Below are 17,553 nucleotides of genomic sequence, written 5' to 3' on the forward strand. Positions count from 1 at the left end.
ATAAAAATACTTTGATTTCAAAATACATTCATGGAAGATGAATAGGTAAGCTAATAAATGTAAAAGGTGAAAATAAAACAGTTCTAAAATATCACAAAACATTGAGGAAATACTCTGGATTTTCATCAATGAAGAGATGTTGGTTTCTAGCCATTACTAAATGTTACGGTATGGGATGTAAGATGGCATTCCTCGTTGATCATTATGTGTTGGGTTATGATAACGCCAATGTAAATGGCTTGTGACAATATTTGCACCATATCTCCCAATCACAACTATACCTTGAACGATATATATCTGTACTGAAAGTCAGAACAATGGGAGTGCATACAAAAAATTGCAGTCTCTGTTTCAAAATGTATTTTATTTTTTGTCAGATTAATATAAAATGGTAAGGGATTTCAGTTTGACACAATGAAACTATAGTCGCTTGGATTCTCCTCAATATGGGAATAAAACTGCTTTAGTGTTTTCACACACAGCTAAGTCAGCTGCTCCTGACAATACTGACAACAAGGATATCCCGTTCCCACGATCCAAAATGCACTCACCTTGCACAGGTGAGCCACGGGAATATACTGTTTTATGACTGACAGCTGGAAACCAAACATTCGTGTCTGAATCCCGCTTGCTCCTCCCTTACGAGGCCCTCGGCGGCCAATAGCGTGGCTCTCCTGCCGATAGACCCTAGTGTGTCTCCTTCCAGCTCCAGTCGCGGCAGAGTAAAAGTCACGTTGGAAGGAAAGGGGGAGAGAGATATCTGCTTACAGCTGCTGTCAGATATCCGATCGCATTCGCATGGCGAGGAGGTAACCTGATCGAGCTGGGAGGAGTGACTTTACCAGGGAAGGTTTGAACAAAAAAATGTCTTCTTCTTCTGCCGGTGAAGTCACAACAGCAAATGACATCAAGAGGGAAAATGTGAATGAGGTGGGTAAGCGGGAGTGCATCAAGCTTGTGGCGCTGGACGCGGCGGAGTTGTCCATGGAGCGCAACACGGACGCGGTGCGCACGGAGCTGTTGGTGAGCGCCGCTTCCTCTCTGGCTTTCTCCCCGGAGCAAGTGGCGTGTGTCTGCGAGGCTTTGCAGCAGGGAGGTAATGTGGACCGGCTGGCCAGGTTCCTGTGGTCCCTGCCACAGAGCGACCTGCTGCGCGGCAACGAAAGCATCCTGAAAGCCCAAGCCCTCGTTGCTTACCACCAGGCTCGGTATCAGGAGCTCTACAGTATTTTGGAGAACCACAGTTTCAGTCCGTCCAACCACACCTTTCTACAAGAGCTGTGGTACAAGGCCCGATACACCGAGGCGGAGAAGGCGCGGGGGAGACCCTTGGGCGCCGTGGACAAGTACAGGATCCGGAGAAAGTACCCTCTCCCCAGGACTATCTGGGACGGCGAGGAGACTGTGTATTGTTTCAAGGAGAGATCCCGGAACGCGCTGAAGGATCTTTACAACCACAATAGGTATCCCTCTCCTGCAGAGAAAAGAAATCTCGCCAAGATTACAGGACTCTCCTTGACCCAGGTCAGCAACTGGTTCAAAAACAGGAGACAGAGAGACAGAAACCCGTCCGAGGCACAATCCAAAAGGTGAGGAAACAAAAAGCCACACACTAGGCTGAATCATTGACAAACTTCATGTAAGACACATTATTAAATGTCGAATGTGGTGTGCGTAAAACCTGTAATAAGACAGAACCAGGATCGTTTAAACAAAGTATTATAACGTTTTATATATTAGAGGAGCGCCTTTCGTTCATAACCATTCTCTCTGACTGATAATACGAAGTGTATTTCTTAATCTCCCATCGGACCGTTAATGAGACTTGAGAGTGTGAATCATTAACCGTTGATAATTAACACACCAAACAAAAGTGTGCGTAAAAGGGTTTGGATCACGCTTTTAATGTTTTGAAATATGAAGCGGTTGCCACTCAGATCCGGTTTCAAGTGTGTTGGTGCAAAGGGGCATGGAAACCATAAGCAACTAAATAACACAGTGACTTCCACACACTCGTGATTTGACTGTCAAACACGAGGAGTTGATAACTTAAACAGTTATCACGTTACTTTAATGTATATTCTCTTAGAAGTGTAGTGTGTGTAAGTGTATGTGTGTCAGAGATGAACACAAACAAACGTGCTAGCGCGTGTTTCCCCTTTCCAGCACATAAAGCATTTTCATTGTCACTTTTCCCCTCTCAGACTAGAAAGGATCTCAAAGCCTCCATCAGCTCCTGCGTTTCATTTCATAATCCTCCACACAGACAGACCGAATTTCTTTCATGTTTCTCTCTGTGAACAAAGCTGACGCACACCTGGTGGAGGTGACCTCTCTTTATATATCACACACAACCACATACACACACACATAGACACACACACGCACACACACATCGACAAATACGCACTTAAAGTCACAACTGAAATGATTCAGAAACAACATTTAAGTATAAGTTTACAACCTGTAAACATTGTAAACAAATCGTCAAATATCTGCTTATATCTTTTCCTGGAAATGGACATTTTAGGGTGTGTGTGTGTTGTGTGTGTGTGTGTGTGTGTGTGTGTGTGTGCGTGTGTGTGTATGCGTGTGTGTGTGTGCTGGAGGGGATGCAGCTGTTTGGATCAATCTTTAAAAACAGTCATTCATTATGTAATTATCTTTACCAACTACTTCTATATTGTCTTAAATGTTCACGGAAACAGATACATCGGGGTTTTGAATAACCATTTAAAATGAGAATAACATTTAAATGAATACTCAGCCATTTGTTTTGTCACGCCTCTATTGTGCTGGCAGTCTGTCACACCAGAATTTATTGCGCCAAATGGTTGCACGGTTGTTGACGTTGGTTGGTTGTTGTCAGTGCAGCTCTCCATGAGGTAAGAGAGGACTAGACATTCACAGACACAGCCTGCTCTTTAAAGCGGTGTAAAGTAACACAGCGCCAAATGTGACTGGCAAGATGGGTGAAAAGAAAATAAATGCCAAATTGTATTTTATGGAATTTGTGTTTTTTTAGTGCTTTAGGGTGTAACCACAAAAAAATCAGGAATGTGCAAGTTTTCCAATCTCTTTTTATTTTTTATATTCATTAGTGACTTAAAGTTACCTTATGACAATAGTTTCCCACGAATAATGTTTTGAACAAACCAATTGTCTTCTTTTTTTTTACAGTGAATCTGATGGAAACCACAGCACAGAGGATGAGTCTAGCAAAGGCCAGGAGGAGTTGTCCCCCCGGCCCCTCTCTAACTCCTCAGATGGAGTGATCACCCATGGGACACTTCCCATTCAAACAGGGCCTCTGGACAATGGGGTGGTCATCCAACAGATCGGGGACATCAAGCTTCCCCCTGGATCCAGCAGTGGCGGACTCTACAACGGAAGTCTCGTGACAAATAACAGCCCCTCCGCCGTGTTTCACAATGGTGGCTCGTCTTACCTCCACACACCTGGAAACATCCTCTTCAACGGGCTCAATCTGGGCATCCAGCCCTTGGCCTTCAACCCTCTGAGGCCGTCTGGAGGGGTGCTTCTGGGGGGCTCTGGTATGGACATGCAGATGCAGACGGGACAGGAGAAGGGACTGGGTTCTGCTGAGGACTCAGCCCTGCAGTACGGCTCCTACTCAGGCTGTGTGAACGGAGCAGATGTGAAACTGGAGGGGGTGCACGCCATGGCTGCCCAGAACGGAGGCCCCTCTGTGCTCACGTTCAACTCCTCGTCAGGTGCGCTGCATCTAGGAGGCTACAGTCTCGTCCAGGTACCAAGTGGAGTCTCTGACAGCGATGGCAGTTCATTACTCAACAGCGACTTAGGTCTTCCTCCACTGCAGCTCTCTTCGGCTCCATCCTCCTCAACAATCTCACAAGGTGGGTTCAGAAGACTACATGATTATTTTAACTGAATTCCTATTATGTTGTAATAACCTTGTTATGTTTACTTGGAAGTTGAATTATATATTAAGGCAAATATAACATACAGTGACAAAACTAATTTGCTGTGACTCATTGAATTTACAGTATTTATTCTTGATTAGGGGATATTGTCTAAAATGGGGCTATATTAATTTAACCCTTTTTAAGGAGTCAAGTAAAGCCATCAAAATGTATCACTTTGTTATTATAATGCTGGTATCATATGTAGTGCAACATTGATGAAAAAAGAAAAAAATAGAATCCATCACTGTATTTGAATATTAAAAAACACGACATAATTAAAATTTCTATCAAAATATACTGTAGATGTTGTATTCATATATGTCTGAGCTTTGCAGACCATCAATGAGAAGTAACAGGGTTCGGCCACACACACACACACACACACACACACACACACACACACAGAAGAAGGTGGTCCTTTGAAAACCCCAGAGATGAATAAAAACCAGCTCTGAAGTTATACCATCACTCATCATTGCACGTTTGATCTGCAGAGCAGGGAGGAGGGGAAATATGTTTCAGGGGCCATGAAATACACAAACAGGGAATAAGCCATTACAGCACTCACTTTGACATAAAGCAGAGATTCTACACCAGGAACAATAATAAGGAAAAACAGAAAATTGCAGCTTGCTGTTGAGTTCTGGAAAGCTTCCGCACTCGTTCCCCGAGGCCCCGCCAGGTCAAGCACATAGTGTGGGTGACACACAACAGCAATTGTGGCCCAAGGCCTGCTGTAAATGAAACGTATAATACTGTGCGGAATGAGGTCCTGTATGAATTGATCTATGATTGTATTACCACAGGTACCATGAACAATGTAGCAGTGAGTTCCTCCAGCGACTCGTTCCAGCAGCAGGACAAGCTGGCCATGACGTCCCTGCACCACAGCACAGTGCTCTACAGCATGAGCAACGTCGGCCAGCCGGCCATCAAGAAGGAGCCTCTGGAGGGAGGCGTCTACTCCTCGTACCACCACGGGCTCCACCTGGACTCCAGCGGTCAGCTCAGCTACACCACCCCCAACTCAGAAGCGGTTCCTTCCAGTCGAGGCCCCTCCTCGACCGCCGAGGTCTCCGCCGTCAGCTCGTCCAGCCCCGAGCCGGAGGTCTACACCACCCTCACTGTCAGCACGCCCCTGATGGCCCACACAGACCCCAGCAGCCACCACCTCCAGCCCGCACAGTATCTCAGGGGCCACGAGTTGCGGGGGCCCTCCTCGCACCTGATGGGCCCCGGCATGAACAGCAACTACATGAACCTTTCAGAAAGCAAGGTGGGCGGTTCGGGCTCAGGGGGCGTGAGTGAAATGGTGCGAGCCATGTGTGGGGAGATGGAGGCTGTGGAGGGGAAGGACCTGGACAAACTACAGACAGTGCAGATGGAGGAGAACATGGCTGACCTTTAACCTCGAACCTCTTGCTGAAGCACTCATGTCCGTCCAAGCAGGGATACAGTGAATCTTTGAACTTTTGCGTGAGCGTGCCTGTGTGTGTGTGTGTGTGTTTTTTACCATTCAATTCCTTTAAATGTTAAATTATTTCTGTTCATTTGACTTTTACAATGCACTCTAATCAGAGGGGAGCCCTGTAGGTGCACATAATCTGTCCATCATAAAAAATTAAAAGAAGACTATGACATATTTTTAAAGCCCCGTTCATAAGATGAAACACAACGACGGTTCCGTACAGAAGAAGTCGCTGTATGTGTTTGAGCCGTGTTTAAATATGCATTTTTATAGACAACACCTGCTACTTCCTGTTGAGTGGATTTGATCTGCAGAAGCAGGTGCTGGAATGCCTGGAGGCATGTGACAAGGATGTTCCTCCAAACTAAATGCGTCATATGGGTCAAACCAAAAAGGTCATTCAGTAGGGGGAAGAGGGAGAGAGCCTCTGTGAAAACGGTCCGTTAAACAGCAACAGCTTCACTTGAGGACTGTGCACATTCAGAGGAGAGGTCATTAAACACACAACGCTGCTGAATTCAGGAAAAAGTGTCCTTCAGTAATCACCTTTAATTCTCTGAATGCCTCTCAAGTCACTACAAACCCCTGTTTTGTGCTTTATATAATACCAAATGAACAAGGAGTGCTGGACTATAGAGTGAAGACGAATGTGCCTTTTCTGCTACTTCAAATACACACCGGCATTGGTCTGTTTTGGCGTTTGCACTACCATAATGACACTACAATGTAACATGTTTCAAACAGCCTTCATGTTGTGCGTGACACAACAAATGCATACTATTTCAGTAATAACTCATATTTCAAGCCTCGTCGTCGACCTGTGAGACCAAGATATGAATGCTCTAACGGTCTGGCTGTCGGTTGACACGCTGTTCATCATATGTTGTTTATAATGCCGCAACTCATAGTATGTTAACTAGATGTGATGATGCTATACTATATCCTGTTTCATTTTGATGTGTCTCTCCAATGTCAGTACTTATGAATGATATTGTTCTATAAAGGGATTGTACTAATCTCTCTTTGCATGGCGTCATAATGTTTTGGACACTAGTGCCTTTTACTTTTCTTTCTTGAATAACACTGAAGGTGAGCTTTGTCGTAGCTCTTGCGTTGGCGTGCAGGCAGTGACATTGCAGCTTCAGAGATTTACCACCGCTTCCCGCAGCCGTTACTCGCACATTTGTTGGGTGTCAGTTGAGGGAAAGACATGAGAATGTGGAGCCCATTTGTCAAGTGTGTCCAGTGCTTTTCACAACAGGAGCCTAATTCCTCGCCGTCATACATGACCATTATATCACATTTCAGCCTTACAGCCAACTCACACCGTGCACATCTATCGATGCATTACACGTCTTCATACAAGTGGACTAGAAATACTTTTCTTTGTCAGGATTTGTGAAATAATCACCTCAATTTGAATGGATGTTTCAATGAAAGTATCCTCAGTGCTTTAATGTCATATACCAAAAATGAGTCGTGGACAAAATTATAAAACTGATGGTCAATTGTTTTTTGTTTTTTAAATCTTAGTTTGAATTATATGTTTGTTATTTGAAATTATGTGAATGTATTTTTCTAAATCTCCATACTGCAATAAAAGTTTATATTTATAAAAACATAAAACTGATTCCTTTTGAATTCTTCCGAACAAATTTAGCCTCCTGATGACCGATAGAATTAAGGAATGAACTCTGAGGTTTTGCAACATTTTAGCCACAGAATATGTCAGTAAATTAATGGCAGATAATAATAAAAAATAGTTTGGAGTTATAGTAGCCACACTGTGAGGATGGGGGGGGGGGTCATGCATGCAGTAATCCAGCAGCCTGGTGCTGCTCTCTGCAAACCTTCAGTGATCGTTTACACATGCCTGGCAACCTGGAGTTCATTAGCCCTCCTTTTCTCATCCCAGCCCATGTAATTCAAATAAACAGCAATGAGATTTCCAGAGGTAAAGCTCCTTTTGGGTGGGGGGTCTGCAGCTCCCTATAGCTCAGTCCAATGGCCTTTAAATGAGCGAAGGCCGAACACCCCCCCCCCCTCCCCCCCAGCTACCCGCTACCTCAACATGTGGAGGAATGAATCTGAGGTGCTGTCACTCACAGACACTGAGTCGCTATCCAGAAAAGTGCCTGGAGTCCTCTCGTGGATCCAGAGGATTCTACCTAAATTCATGAATTTCCACCCATTGCTTGTTCACTCATGTCCCCGACCCGACCAGCAAGGAGATAAGATGGAGGCAAAGTTTGACAAATGGAGGAACAGTGGTGGGACTTTACTTTCTTTACAGCGTGTCTGTGTTCGATTATAAGAGTTGTCCTTTCAGCGGATCCTGCTGGAGGAGTTATATATGATCTAACTGATGACCTAAATAAACAGAGGCTGATTGTCTGTGCTCACTGTTGAGGCACAGAGAGAGAAGAAGAAAAAATGGGAGAGACTAGCGGGAAAGGGAGGGTGAGGCAGGCCACCGGGATAAAGTTACCTGTGCACAGGTGACCTCGTCGCCATGGGCAGTGGATTAGCTGATTGTTGGGTATCAGGTAACTCCTCCTGTAATATTGAAGAGGGTGAAAACAGCTTTGTTGGAGCCCAGAACAATATCCCATTCGCAGCATGGTCTGTGGGTCTCACGGGGAGGGGGCCACAGAAAACTCCAAATTCCACCTTTGTATTGTGCCTATAAATTAGACAGGGAAGGAGCACAATTGTTCCCTCGCAGAAGATGTTTTTCACGGGGACTGAATACAGCTAGTTGCTGATTTTATTTTATTTTTGTACGGCTTTCTTTATGTGTGAAGACCAGGACATCCCGTATCTAAATAGTAGTGTATTATTTTGTCCACAATTTCAAATATGCAATGTAAAACATACTCGAGTGAGCAGTAAAAAAGAGGGAACTCCCCCAGAACTCTGGCCTTATTAAAAACACTGACCTCTGATCTTTCAGATGGTTTCAAAGCTGACATTTAATGCGGCGCAGCAGACTGCAAGCCATATGTAACATGACCTGGGGAGCACGGTACTCCACTGCTCCACGTCCCACTAATGAGAGGGCAGGGGTCAGCGGGTACCAGCACAGACCCACCACTACTGGCCGAGGCATGCGAGAAGACTTCTCCCTCCTGGAAGAAACAAAATCCACTTTGGCTTTTTCCGAGTTTGCGGAAAAGTAGTTGGTGTATATGAACCATACGGAATAAATGTCCTCAACCCTTGCCGCTTTTTCTCCTATACCTCCACTTAAATATAATTGAGTTGTTGCTTGGCAGCGTCGGTGGTATTTGCACTTCATCGTATAAGGGAAAGAGAAGATGCACACAGTGATTCACTGGCTTGTTCTGGTCTACAGGACACAGAGCACGAGTCGGGACAGTCTGCAAGTGTGCATGTGTGAATGTGACACACTCACACAGGCACACACAGGGGCAGCAGCTGGGAGGCAGCATCAGGTCCACACAACAGTATTTCCCAAAGAGAAAAACTGCACTTTGTAACAGGAGCGGTGGCAGATGAGGGCCTGTGAGATGCGCCCACACACACACACCTGCTGCTCTGCCTTCCAAAACGCTGTCATTCGCTAAAACACACGCAACGACTCATCCTCTGAGGAGTCACGTGTTGTCTTGACTGATAGCACTGTCATGGCGCCCCCTCCCTGCCAGCAGGCACACAAGGTATAGCAACACACGCCGTTTAAATCTTTCCTTTTGTTTGTTTACGTGTTGGTCTGCCGGCTGGGTTTGAGAACTTACTCCAGGCCTGCAACACAAATAAAACCAAAACTAAAAAAGATTTGACCTGAAACCAATCATCTATTTGCGCGAGCCGTGTTTACCTAGCAGAGCACCATAAAAGCCGAGGCCGTAATTGCATATTTGTGGAGGTGGTCCTCTGAGGAAATGCGTAATGATTTTGATGGGGGGCTAACCCCAGTGCACTTGTACCAGGTCTAATTTTCCAACATGACAGGAAACTCTGTTAAGCTGATAATTGCAGCTCCAATTTCATTTAACTCACTCATGTCAACAGTTGTGTTTTGTTTTGAGAGAAGTTTTTTTTCTTTTTTTCCCCTGCCTTACACCTCAAAGAATAAACCGCTTTACTCTTAATTAAAGACATATTTAGGATATCTTATAATCAGAAACGGTAAGCCAATAATATAGCCTAATATTGATTAGGTTAATTAATGTATCAATACATGTGCATTTAGTTAAAGCCAATTATTATGTATTTTGTGATATAAGACTATATAATGAATACATGCATTTCCACGTGTGAGAATGTCTATGTAAAATAATTTAACTTATAATTAAAACGTTTGATTGTGTTGATGTTTTAAATAAATATACACATTTTAATTGTGTGTTTTTTCAGTGCAGTAAGAGGACACCCTTGAATGTCACCAACATCCCTCCCCAAAAAAGTCAAACCCTGGGGACCAAATCAGACACTTTTCACTTAATTTAAACAGTATCGGCTTTGTTCCAGTCGATACAGCTGAAATAGCACTTTGGATTTAGATAGAGTGAAAACCATCTGTTCCGTGAGCCAGTGGTCGTGTCACTTTCCCCTCATATTTTACACAAAAATAAACTCTCCGAGAGGAAACACGAACTTTTTGATGATGACATTTTTATGAAGTGTTTTCTGGAGCTTTGCGTTCAGACTGTTTCTTTCTCTCGTTTTCTCCCACAGTCGCCCTTACATTTCGTTCGTTTTACCTGCAATGCTAACGAATTTAAATGATACACCCAATGCATCCATCACTATTGAATCAGTCACTTTCCCCTTTCAAATGTCTATCACGAGGTGGAGTAATTCAACAAGCAAAGGGCCCACGTGTCTCCTCGGCCTACCTCCCGTTTAAACACTTTAATGGAAAATGGCAACACGTTTATTTTCTCGCGGTGAAAACATTGTGACTCATTTGAGTTTTTCGGATAGGAAATGACTAAAACGTGGAATATCCACGATGTGTATAGCAGCCCTGAGCTTCAAGAACAGAGAGGCAGGCTGAGTCCGTGCGGTTGATGGAGGTAAACTGAGGGGTGTACCGAGGATAAAAGAAGGAGAAGAAGGAGTCCATGCGTCCTGGTCTCCTTTTTGAGAGGAGTAACGAGTCGCCTCCCTAAGTATTGCATTACTTGTCGGGGAATGAGGAGCCCAGCACTGGCCGTGTTAGAGGCGGAGGGTCCACATCTTGAAATAATCTCGCCCCCCGGGCTGCTCGGGTTAAAGGAGGAGGCGCGGCGCAATGTGGTAGAGATATTAGAGAAACCCGAGAGCCGCTCATCAGACAGCTCATTTACTGAAGCACTGAGGTTTTACACAGCAGAGCGCTGCATGGACCCGAGCTCAAGTGGCCTGAGAGCACGATTATTTACATTAGAAGACGTGCAAACATCACCACGTATAAGCAGGATGGCCTGCAAGGGGGTGTTGTCTAAAAAACAGGGAGATTCGTCTGTGATTGACGAATAACGATAGTTAGAGAATTTACGTTCATTATCATGACGTGATCCGTGTCTAGTGCTCTGCAGGCGAATGACACTGCTAAAAATACAATTTAAATGAACCCCAATGCTTCGCAGGTATTGTTATTGTATTGTTAAATAACAGTGACCTCATGCAGACACACGTTCATTTCAGCATGACGTCATCCATTTCGGAGTAAATATGCTGTTCGGATAAATAGTCAAATAAATCATGCTAGAAATGTGGACATGATCAAGTTTGATCTTTTTCTATTTTACACAAAAGAAGCAAATTCAACCTGACCAAATGATCCTATAGTAATTCTATCTGAATCAAATTATATATTTTCAGTAGCCATGCTAATTCCCTTATAGATGCTAACTTAAACGTATTAGTCTATAAAAGCATGTCGGGCGGAACAGATCTTTGTTTCTTCAGGCGTTATTGTTGTAGAAAAAAATCCATTAAGAAAGAGGCAGTAATCTTCTCAAAACGTTTCGTGTGAATTTGTTTAAGTTCAATATTATAGGTCAAATCCTGTTCCTTGACATAGGCCTATTGAAAGGGTGCTTAGTTTCAGACTCCGGTGCAGATAAAGAAATGTGATCTATATAGCTCAAACCAACAACTGCGCCACCAAGATCCAGTGTGGCAGAGAACTAATTTACTAATGGATTGGTTTAGTGTTTCAGCCCACAGAAAACACTGGAGCCAGAGCGGTGCCCGTCTAATCCTTGAAATATAAATGTAAGCTGCCGACTGCAGCCTCTTCGGGAACACGTGATGATGTAGACAATAAGCACAACAAATATACCGCGCAAAGGGCTCTGTTATATATGTTGTGACGGTATTAAATATTGATTTATAAATATATAATTTGTTTTAAGTCAGTAAAAAGCGTGGTATAAAAAAACTATTCACACTAGCTAATTTGTGAAACTATATGTCAGAGTGAGTGGTAGTGTGAAAGAAGATGTCTCTAAAATGTGGCATTTCATCTCAGCCTCTCTTTCTCACACACGCGCACACATGCGTCTGATTTCCTGGTGGTCTATGTCCAATAACACGTTGGTCAGGTATAGGTTTCTCATATAAAAGATATGGCACTCATGGACCCAACAATCATAGGAACTTATTAAATTATATCACCTCGTAAAATAAACGGCTTCGGTAATTAGCCAATGAAAGGTGCGGATACAACTAAATGTTAAATCTGCATGCAATTAAGGCGGTTGACGTCAACCATGATCAGCTGGGATGGTAAATAAACCTCCAGTTGGAGAAGAAGAAAAAAGTAACAAAAAATCAATTAAGATGTTTAATTGTGGGTTGTTTTTTTAATGAAAATAATATGTGCATAATAGTGGTTGATTATGTGAGCGATTTTAAGTGCGTTTTTCAGCCTTTAAACGTGGACACACTTCCCCTCACAGATAAATAGCGTTGTGTCTTGTGTGGGTTTAACCTCCACTGTGATTACTGATAACCTATCGAGATGCAGTGTGTGGTTTGACCCACGTGGGAAAACTTGTAGCCCATAGTCGCCACCATTACATAATATATATATTCAGAACATGTTAATATGGCTTTCTAAGAGGTCTGTAATAATTGATTAGTGTTTAGGTGCTTCTCTGCTCCCTCTGCTGCAGCGGGAGAGGGACTGTGGGGGCGGGAGGTGGGAGAGCGCTCCTATTTCAGCCCCTGACGCACTGCCTCTGGGGAGGAAACGGAGCTGCAAACTCAGTCCTGCTCGGCTGTACACGGTGCAGGGCAAAGGGAGAGCCAATCACCGTAACGCACAGGCTCCCTTTAAGCCTGACATATCTCCAACAGGAACAAATTGTCCCAACAATCAACATCCCAATCTGCTGCGCGCATCAGGGGCTGGAGTGGAGAGGATAGCTAGGCCTGTGCCGCGCGGCCGGATTGCGCTGGATTGCGTAGCGACGACAAAACTGAACACAGAAAACAAACGACAGCTATCGCTTTGGATAACGGCGTTTTGGGCGGAGGAGGGAGCTCGGACATCATGTCTATATTACCGTCATTCGGGTTTACGCAGGAGCAAGTGGCGTGCGTGTGCGAGGTGTTGCAGCAGGGAGGGAACCTGGAGAGGCTCGGCCGCTTCCTGTGGTCTCTACCCGCTTGCGATCACCTCCACAAGAACGAAAGTGTCCTCAAAGCCAAGTCGGTGGTGGCCTTTCATCGGGGGAACTTCAGAGAGCTTTACAAGATTATGGAAAGCCACCAGTTTTCTCTGCACAACCACCCGAAGCTCCAGCAGCTCTGGCTGAAGGCGCACTACGTGGAGGCGGAGAAGCTGCGCGGCCGGCCGCTCGGAGCGGTGGGGAAGTACCGGGTGCGGAGGAAATTCCCGCTGCCCCGCACGATATGGGACGGCGAGGAGACCAGCTACTGCTTTAAGGAGAAGTCCAGGGGTGTCCTGAGAGAGTGGTACACGCACAACCCGTATCCGTCCCCGCGGGAAAAGAGAGAGCTGGCCGAGGCCACAGGACTGACCACCACGCAGGTCAGCAACTGGTTCAAAAACAGACGACAGCGAGACAGAGCCGCAGAGGCGAAGGAGAGGTACGTAACTGGCAGCCGCGGTGCTGCCTGTAATCTAGAGATCAGAAGGTTTACTTCTGTGTCTGTTTCAAGAGCAAATTACGGTTCGAGTGAAAATGAAATATAGCAACAACACGCAGGAATCCCAGACTCCATATACCACAAGGAAGTGGCAAAGCAGGACCGCTAATAGCATTGTATTTCAGAAGGAAATTCATTGTATTTCCAGAAGTTAAACTATTATTTTGTTCACATTCTGGATGTGTGTAGTCCTCAAATCCCTCGCTTCCTGATCCCAGTGAATGGTAAACAGAAGCGTGTTGTTGACATGATGGGCTTTCTTCAACAGAGACTGGCCCGTTTGACTTGAGCCTGCATTGTAACATAAACATGAAATCTTTTTAAAAAAAACATCCACTTCAGAAATAAGATAATGTAGTTTTTAATAATGTTGGAAAATACAAAAAGCAATAAGGGCACATGGTTCTAATTTTAAAATACGTGTACAAGATTAAACTGGGTTACAGTGGAATATAATTAAAACGTGATTTAACTATAGTTTTTAATTTATCGGGAAATATCAACCAACACGAGGAGAACTAAAACTAAATATACAAAATTACAGGGAAGGTAAATAACCACTCGTTTTCTTCAAGGCCTAGGCCTCACCAGTCTATGTTTTTGTAGTTACTATACAAATAATAATTATGGCGGCCTTTTACGCTGCCCTCTTTTTTACTCTTTCAAAAATGAAATGTCAACATAAGGCTTGAATCTTCCAAAATGTGTGTATTTTCTCTCATTCCTCCGTGTTGTCGTTTCAGGGAAAACAGTGAAAACAGCAACGCAGGCGGCAACAAACAGAACCAGCTGTCCCCGCTGGACGGAGGAAAGTCTCTCATGTCCAGCTCGGAGGACGAGTTTTCTCCACCTCAGAGCCCCGACCAGAACTCAGCGCTTTTGCTTCAGGGCAACATGAACCACCCCGGGGCCTCCGCTTACCCCATGTCCGGCCTGGGGCCCCCACAGCCGGTGCACAGCATGCACGGACACCCGCACCAACTGCAGGACTCCTTGTTGGGACCTCTAACCTCCAGTCTTGTGGATTTGGGCTCTTAAAGAGGCTGCCAGATTATTCTATTTTACAACAACAAAAACCCCAAAAAGAAGACTGATGAGTGTATCAGATTGAGAACATTAATGAAATAACACTATAGCCTATACCGTATAATATAGACTGACTTGTCTGTCGTTAAATTTGGTTAGAACAAAATTCCTTTATGCGCTTAACCTGTATATCCCCACTGACAGGAGCGGTTCTCATCTCCTGCACACGAAAACACACAAACAGGACCTGCCTGAAACTCTTAACTCAACGAGACACTTAACTGGACTGCCCATATGCTTAATTTATGATACTCTGTTGAGATAAAAGAATTATAGAAACCTCCTGCGATGGAAACTAAGAGGTAACGTTTTCATTAGTCATGGTAATAGTTTCCAATAAAACAAAAGTAATACATTTGTCTCTGTGTTATTTGTGTATTTAGAGAAAAAAAATAGACACTACTTTGTCATAGATTCTGTCCATCAGACAAACCAAATTAATCGGGTCTATTATCATTGACAATTTACTATTAATTAATCGTGAATAGGAGGAAAGAAAGTAATAATTTAATCATTATTATCTTACTTGTTTTGTTGATTGATTTCATGATTATTATTTTTTTAAATGCATGAAAGCAATGAAATCTACACTGTTGGGATATAAATCTCTATCAAACCATCTTGAGTAATTTCGTGTTAAACATTGAACCTGCTCTACTGGTCTTTTTCTTTCTTTCTTTTTACAATAATAATGATAATTCAAAACATAGAATTCAAACACAGAGTCATAAAGGGAAATGTAATTACATAAATGTGAGTCAACATGAGCAGCTGTCTGCCAGGAGGCTGTTGTAACCAACTCCGGTTCCTTTGAGTAGCGTGTCTGCTGAGTGGGGCTAAAACACATTTGGCTTCAGCAGAAATGTTTTTTTCTTCTTTCTTTCTCGCCATTTTCAGCCCGAGTGCTGCGGATTTTTGTTGCCGTGTTTTCTTTGCTCTCTCTGAGAGTTTGTTCTGTCGGTTCCGGGCCATGGGAAAGAGCCACACTCAACCTTTATGTACTCAGCTCTGGATATTCGGATATGGCAAACATTTCATATGAAGTCCACTGCCTTATAAAATCAATATAGAAGTCCTATAAACAAACAAAAAAACAAATTATAGTGGCTATAATAAGAGATATACAATGGTTAAAATATTAGTTTGAGCAGGGTTGATATAGCAGGCACTCCAACTCCAGAGGTCATCACAATAACTTCCATCGTAAACAACAACAATGTGATAATAATACCAACAAATTAAAAGGGATTATTTGTAGGACAGAATATGAGAATATGGTGGCCCCGGAGCAGAAATCTGGTGAGGACAGCTCTCGTGTCCCCCACCCCCTACACTCTTCTTTGGGCTCATGTCAGGGTAAATTGTTTTGAGCAGAGAGCACAGAGGATTTCCTGAGCATAATCTGAAACAGTCGCTGCTAGCATTACTGCCTGATTGCAAAGATTGCAGTGCTGCAGGGCTGCAACGCCCGGCTTCAGTGGAGGGACCTTGAGGTATTCTGCATCTAGAGCCCCCCCCCCCCCTCTCTCTCTGAACCCCTCAGGTCTTCTAAAAACACCAAGCTGTGCTCCCCATCTATCACCTGGAGATCCATATGCTTGTGTTTGAGTCGTATGACTGTCTGAATGTCCTCAGCAGACCTTCCATCATCAGGCTTTTTGGTCAGTGTTTCTTCTTTTTACATTTCTAATATAATATGTGAGAGTCAGTGGTGGAAGAAGAATTCAGATCATTTGAGTCAAATTAGCCACATTTTATAGTAGTCAATATGTAAAAGTCCTGCTTTACAAATGTTGCCTAAAAATAGTCATTAGCAGCAAAATGTACTTTAAGTATTGTGCAGAAACACCCCTGCCAGTCTGTTATTCTATTGCTATTATTTATGTCATTGTTGGATCGTTATTTGTATGTTTTTTATATTTTATATGCTGTTTGTATGTTTAACAGTGCAATGTATTTTTCGTGAATGTAATGTATTCTATATATTTACAAAGGTTCAGATAAACTTAGTTCTAAGTTATATTTCCCCCAGAAATGTGATAGAAGTGAAAAGTACATTCTTAAACTTCATTGGTTTGAAAGTATTTTTCCGAACATTACATATTTCTGGCAAAATAAGTCAAAGAAAAAGTTAGGAAAAGCGCAGTTAGATATTTTAGGTTCGCTATGGTAAATGCAGACTCACTGGACATGACACCACGGGGGGATCACATCTATATTTTAACTTCAAGATGCCAACAGAAATGTGACAAAACAAAACATAGATGGAGATGATTATCTATATTTTACTCACCTTAACGGAGCCGTCTCAATGTAGATTAAATTACCAGTTGATATTTTTACAAGTTCGTCCAGGTCAATTCAATTCATAGTACATAAATATGGTTTAACTTGAATGTAGCAGTCACATAAACGTTTTTAATAGCCCACACCTGTGAATCGAACAGTATTGGCCATATGCCACATTCAGCAGAGGTCAGCAGAGAGCAACGGTCCTGCGGATCATATATAGTTCTGACAACAACACCTGTCCTTGGCACTCAGTGTGGCAAAATATTCACAAATTAACAAACAGGTGATCACAAAGCCACCAAAGAAACTCCTCATACCTGTTAATCTAATGACAACATGTCCGGCAGCCTACAGACACAGCGAGGATTAAAAAGGCTTTGTGCCACATGACAGAGAGAGGCTATCAGAGTCACCTTCAGGATGTGCAGGAGACTAAAATCAATCCGAAACGGAAACTCTGACAGTGCTTTTAATCATACTCGAATCCCTCGATCCTCGAATCCGGAGGGACGACTGTAGCCATAAATCTATCTGCTGTATCAGCCACTGTGTCTTCCTCTCATCAGCCAAGCAACAAGTGCAAATGGGAGGCGCGCTCCGGCCTTTAGACGAGATGACAAAAGCTGGAGG

General features: G+C 43.6%; 2 protein-coding genes across 2 annotated transcripts; both read left to right on the plus strand.

Annotated features, from left to right (window-relative positions):
• Window positions 1-749: 749 nt before the first annotated feature.
• On the plus strand, window positions 750-7,035 carry six4a (SIX homeobox 4a). Its single transcript, XM_056427186.1, has 3 exons — window positions 750-1,589; window positions 3,181-3,878; window positions 4,754-7,035. Exons 1-3 carry the CDS (start codon window positions 865-867, stop codon window positions 5,353-5,355), a joined length of 2,025 nt encoding a protein of 674 aa, XP_056283161.1. The 5' UTR covers window positions 750-864; the 3' UTR covers window positions 5,356-7,035.
• Window positions 7,036-12,608: 5,573 nt separating this feature from the next.
• LOC130201968 (homeobox protein six1b) lies at window positions 12,609-14,984 on the plus strand. Its single transcript, XM_056427207.1, has 2 exons — window positions 12,609-13,485; window positions 14,289-14,984. The coding sequence occupies exons 1-2, from the start codon at window positions 12,926-12,928 to the stop codon at window positions 14,581-14,583; spliced, it is 855 nt and encodes a 284-aa protein (XP_056283182.1). The 5' UTR covers window positions 12,609-12,925; the 3' UTR covers window positions 14,584-14,984.
• The last annotated feature ends 2,569 nt before the right edge of the window (window positions 14,985-17,553 follow it).

This window comes from Pseudoliparis swirei, chromosome 11, assembly GCF_029220125.1.
Source record: "Pseudoliparis swirei isolate HS2019 ecotype Mariana Trench chromosome 11, NWPU_hadal_v1, whole genome shotgun sequence".
Lineage (NCBI taxonomy): Eukaryota > Metazoa > Chordata > Actinopteri > Perciformes > Liparidae > Pseudoliparis > Pseudoliparis swirei.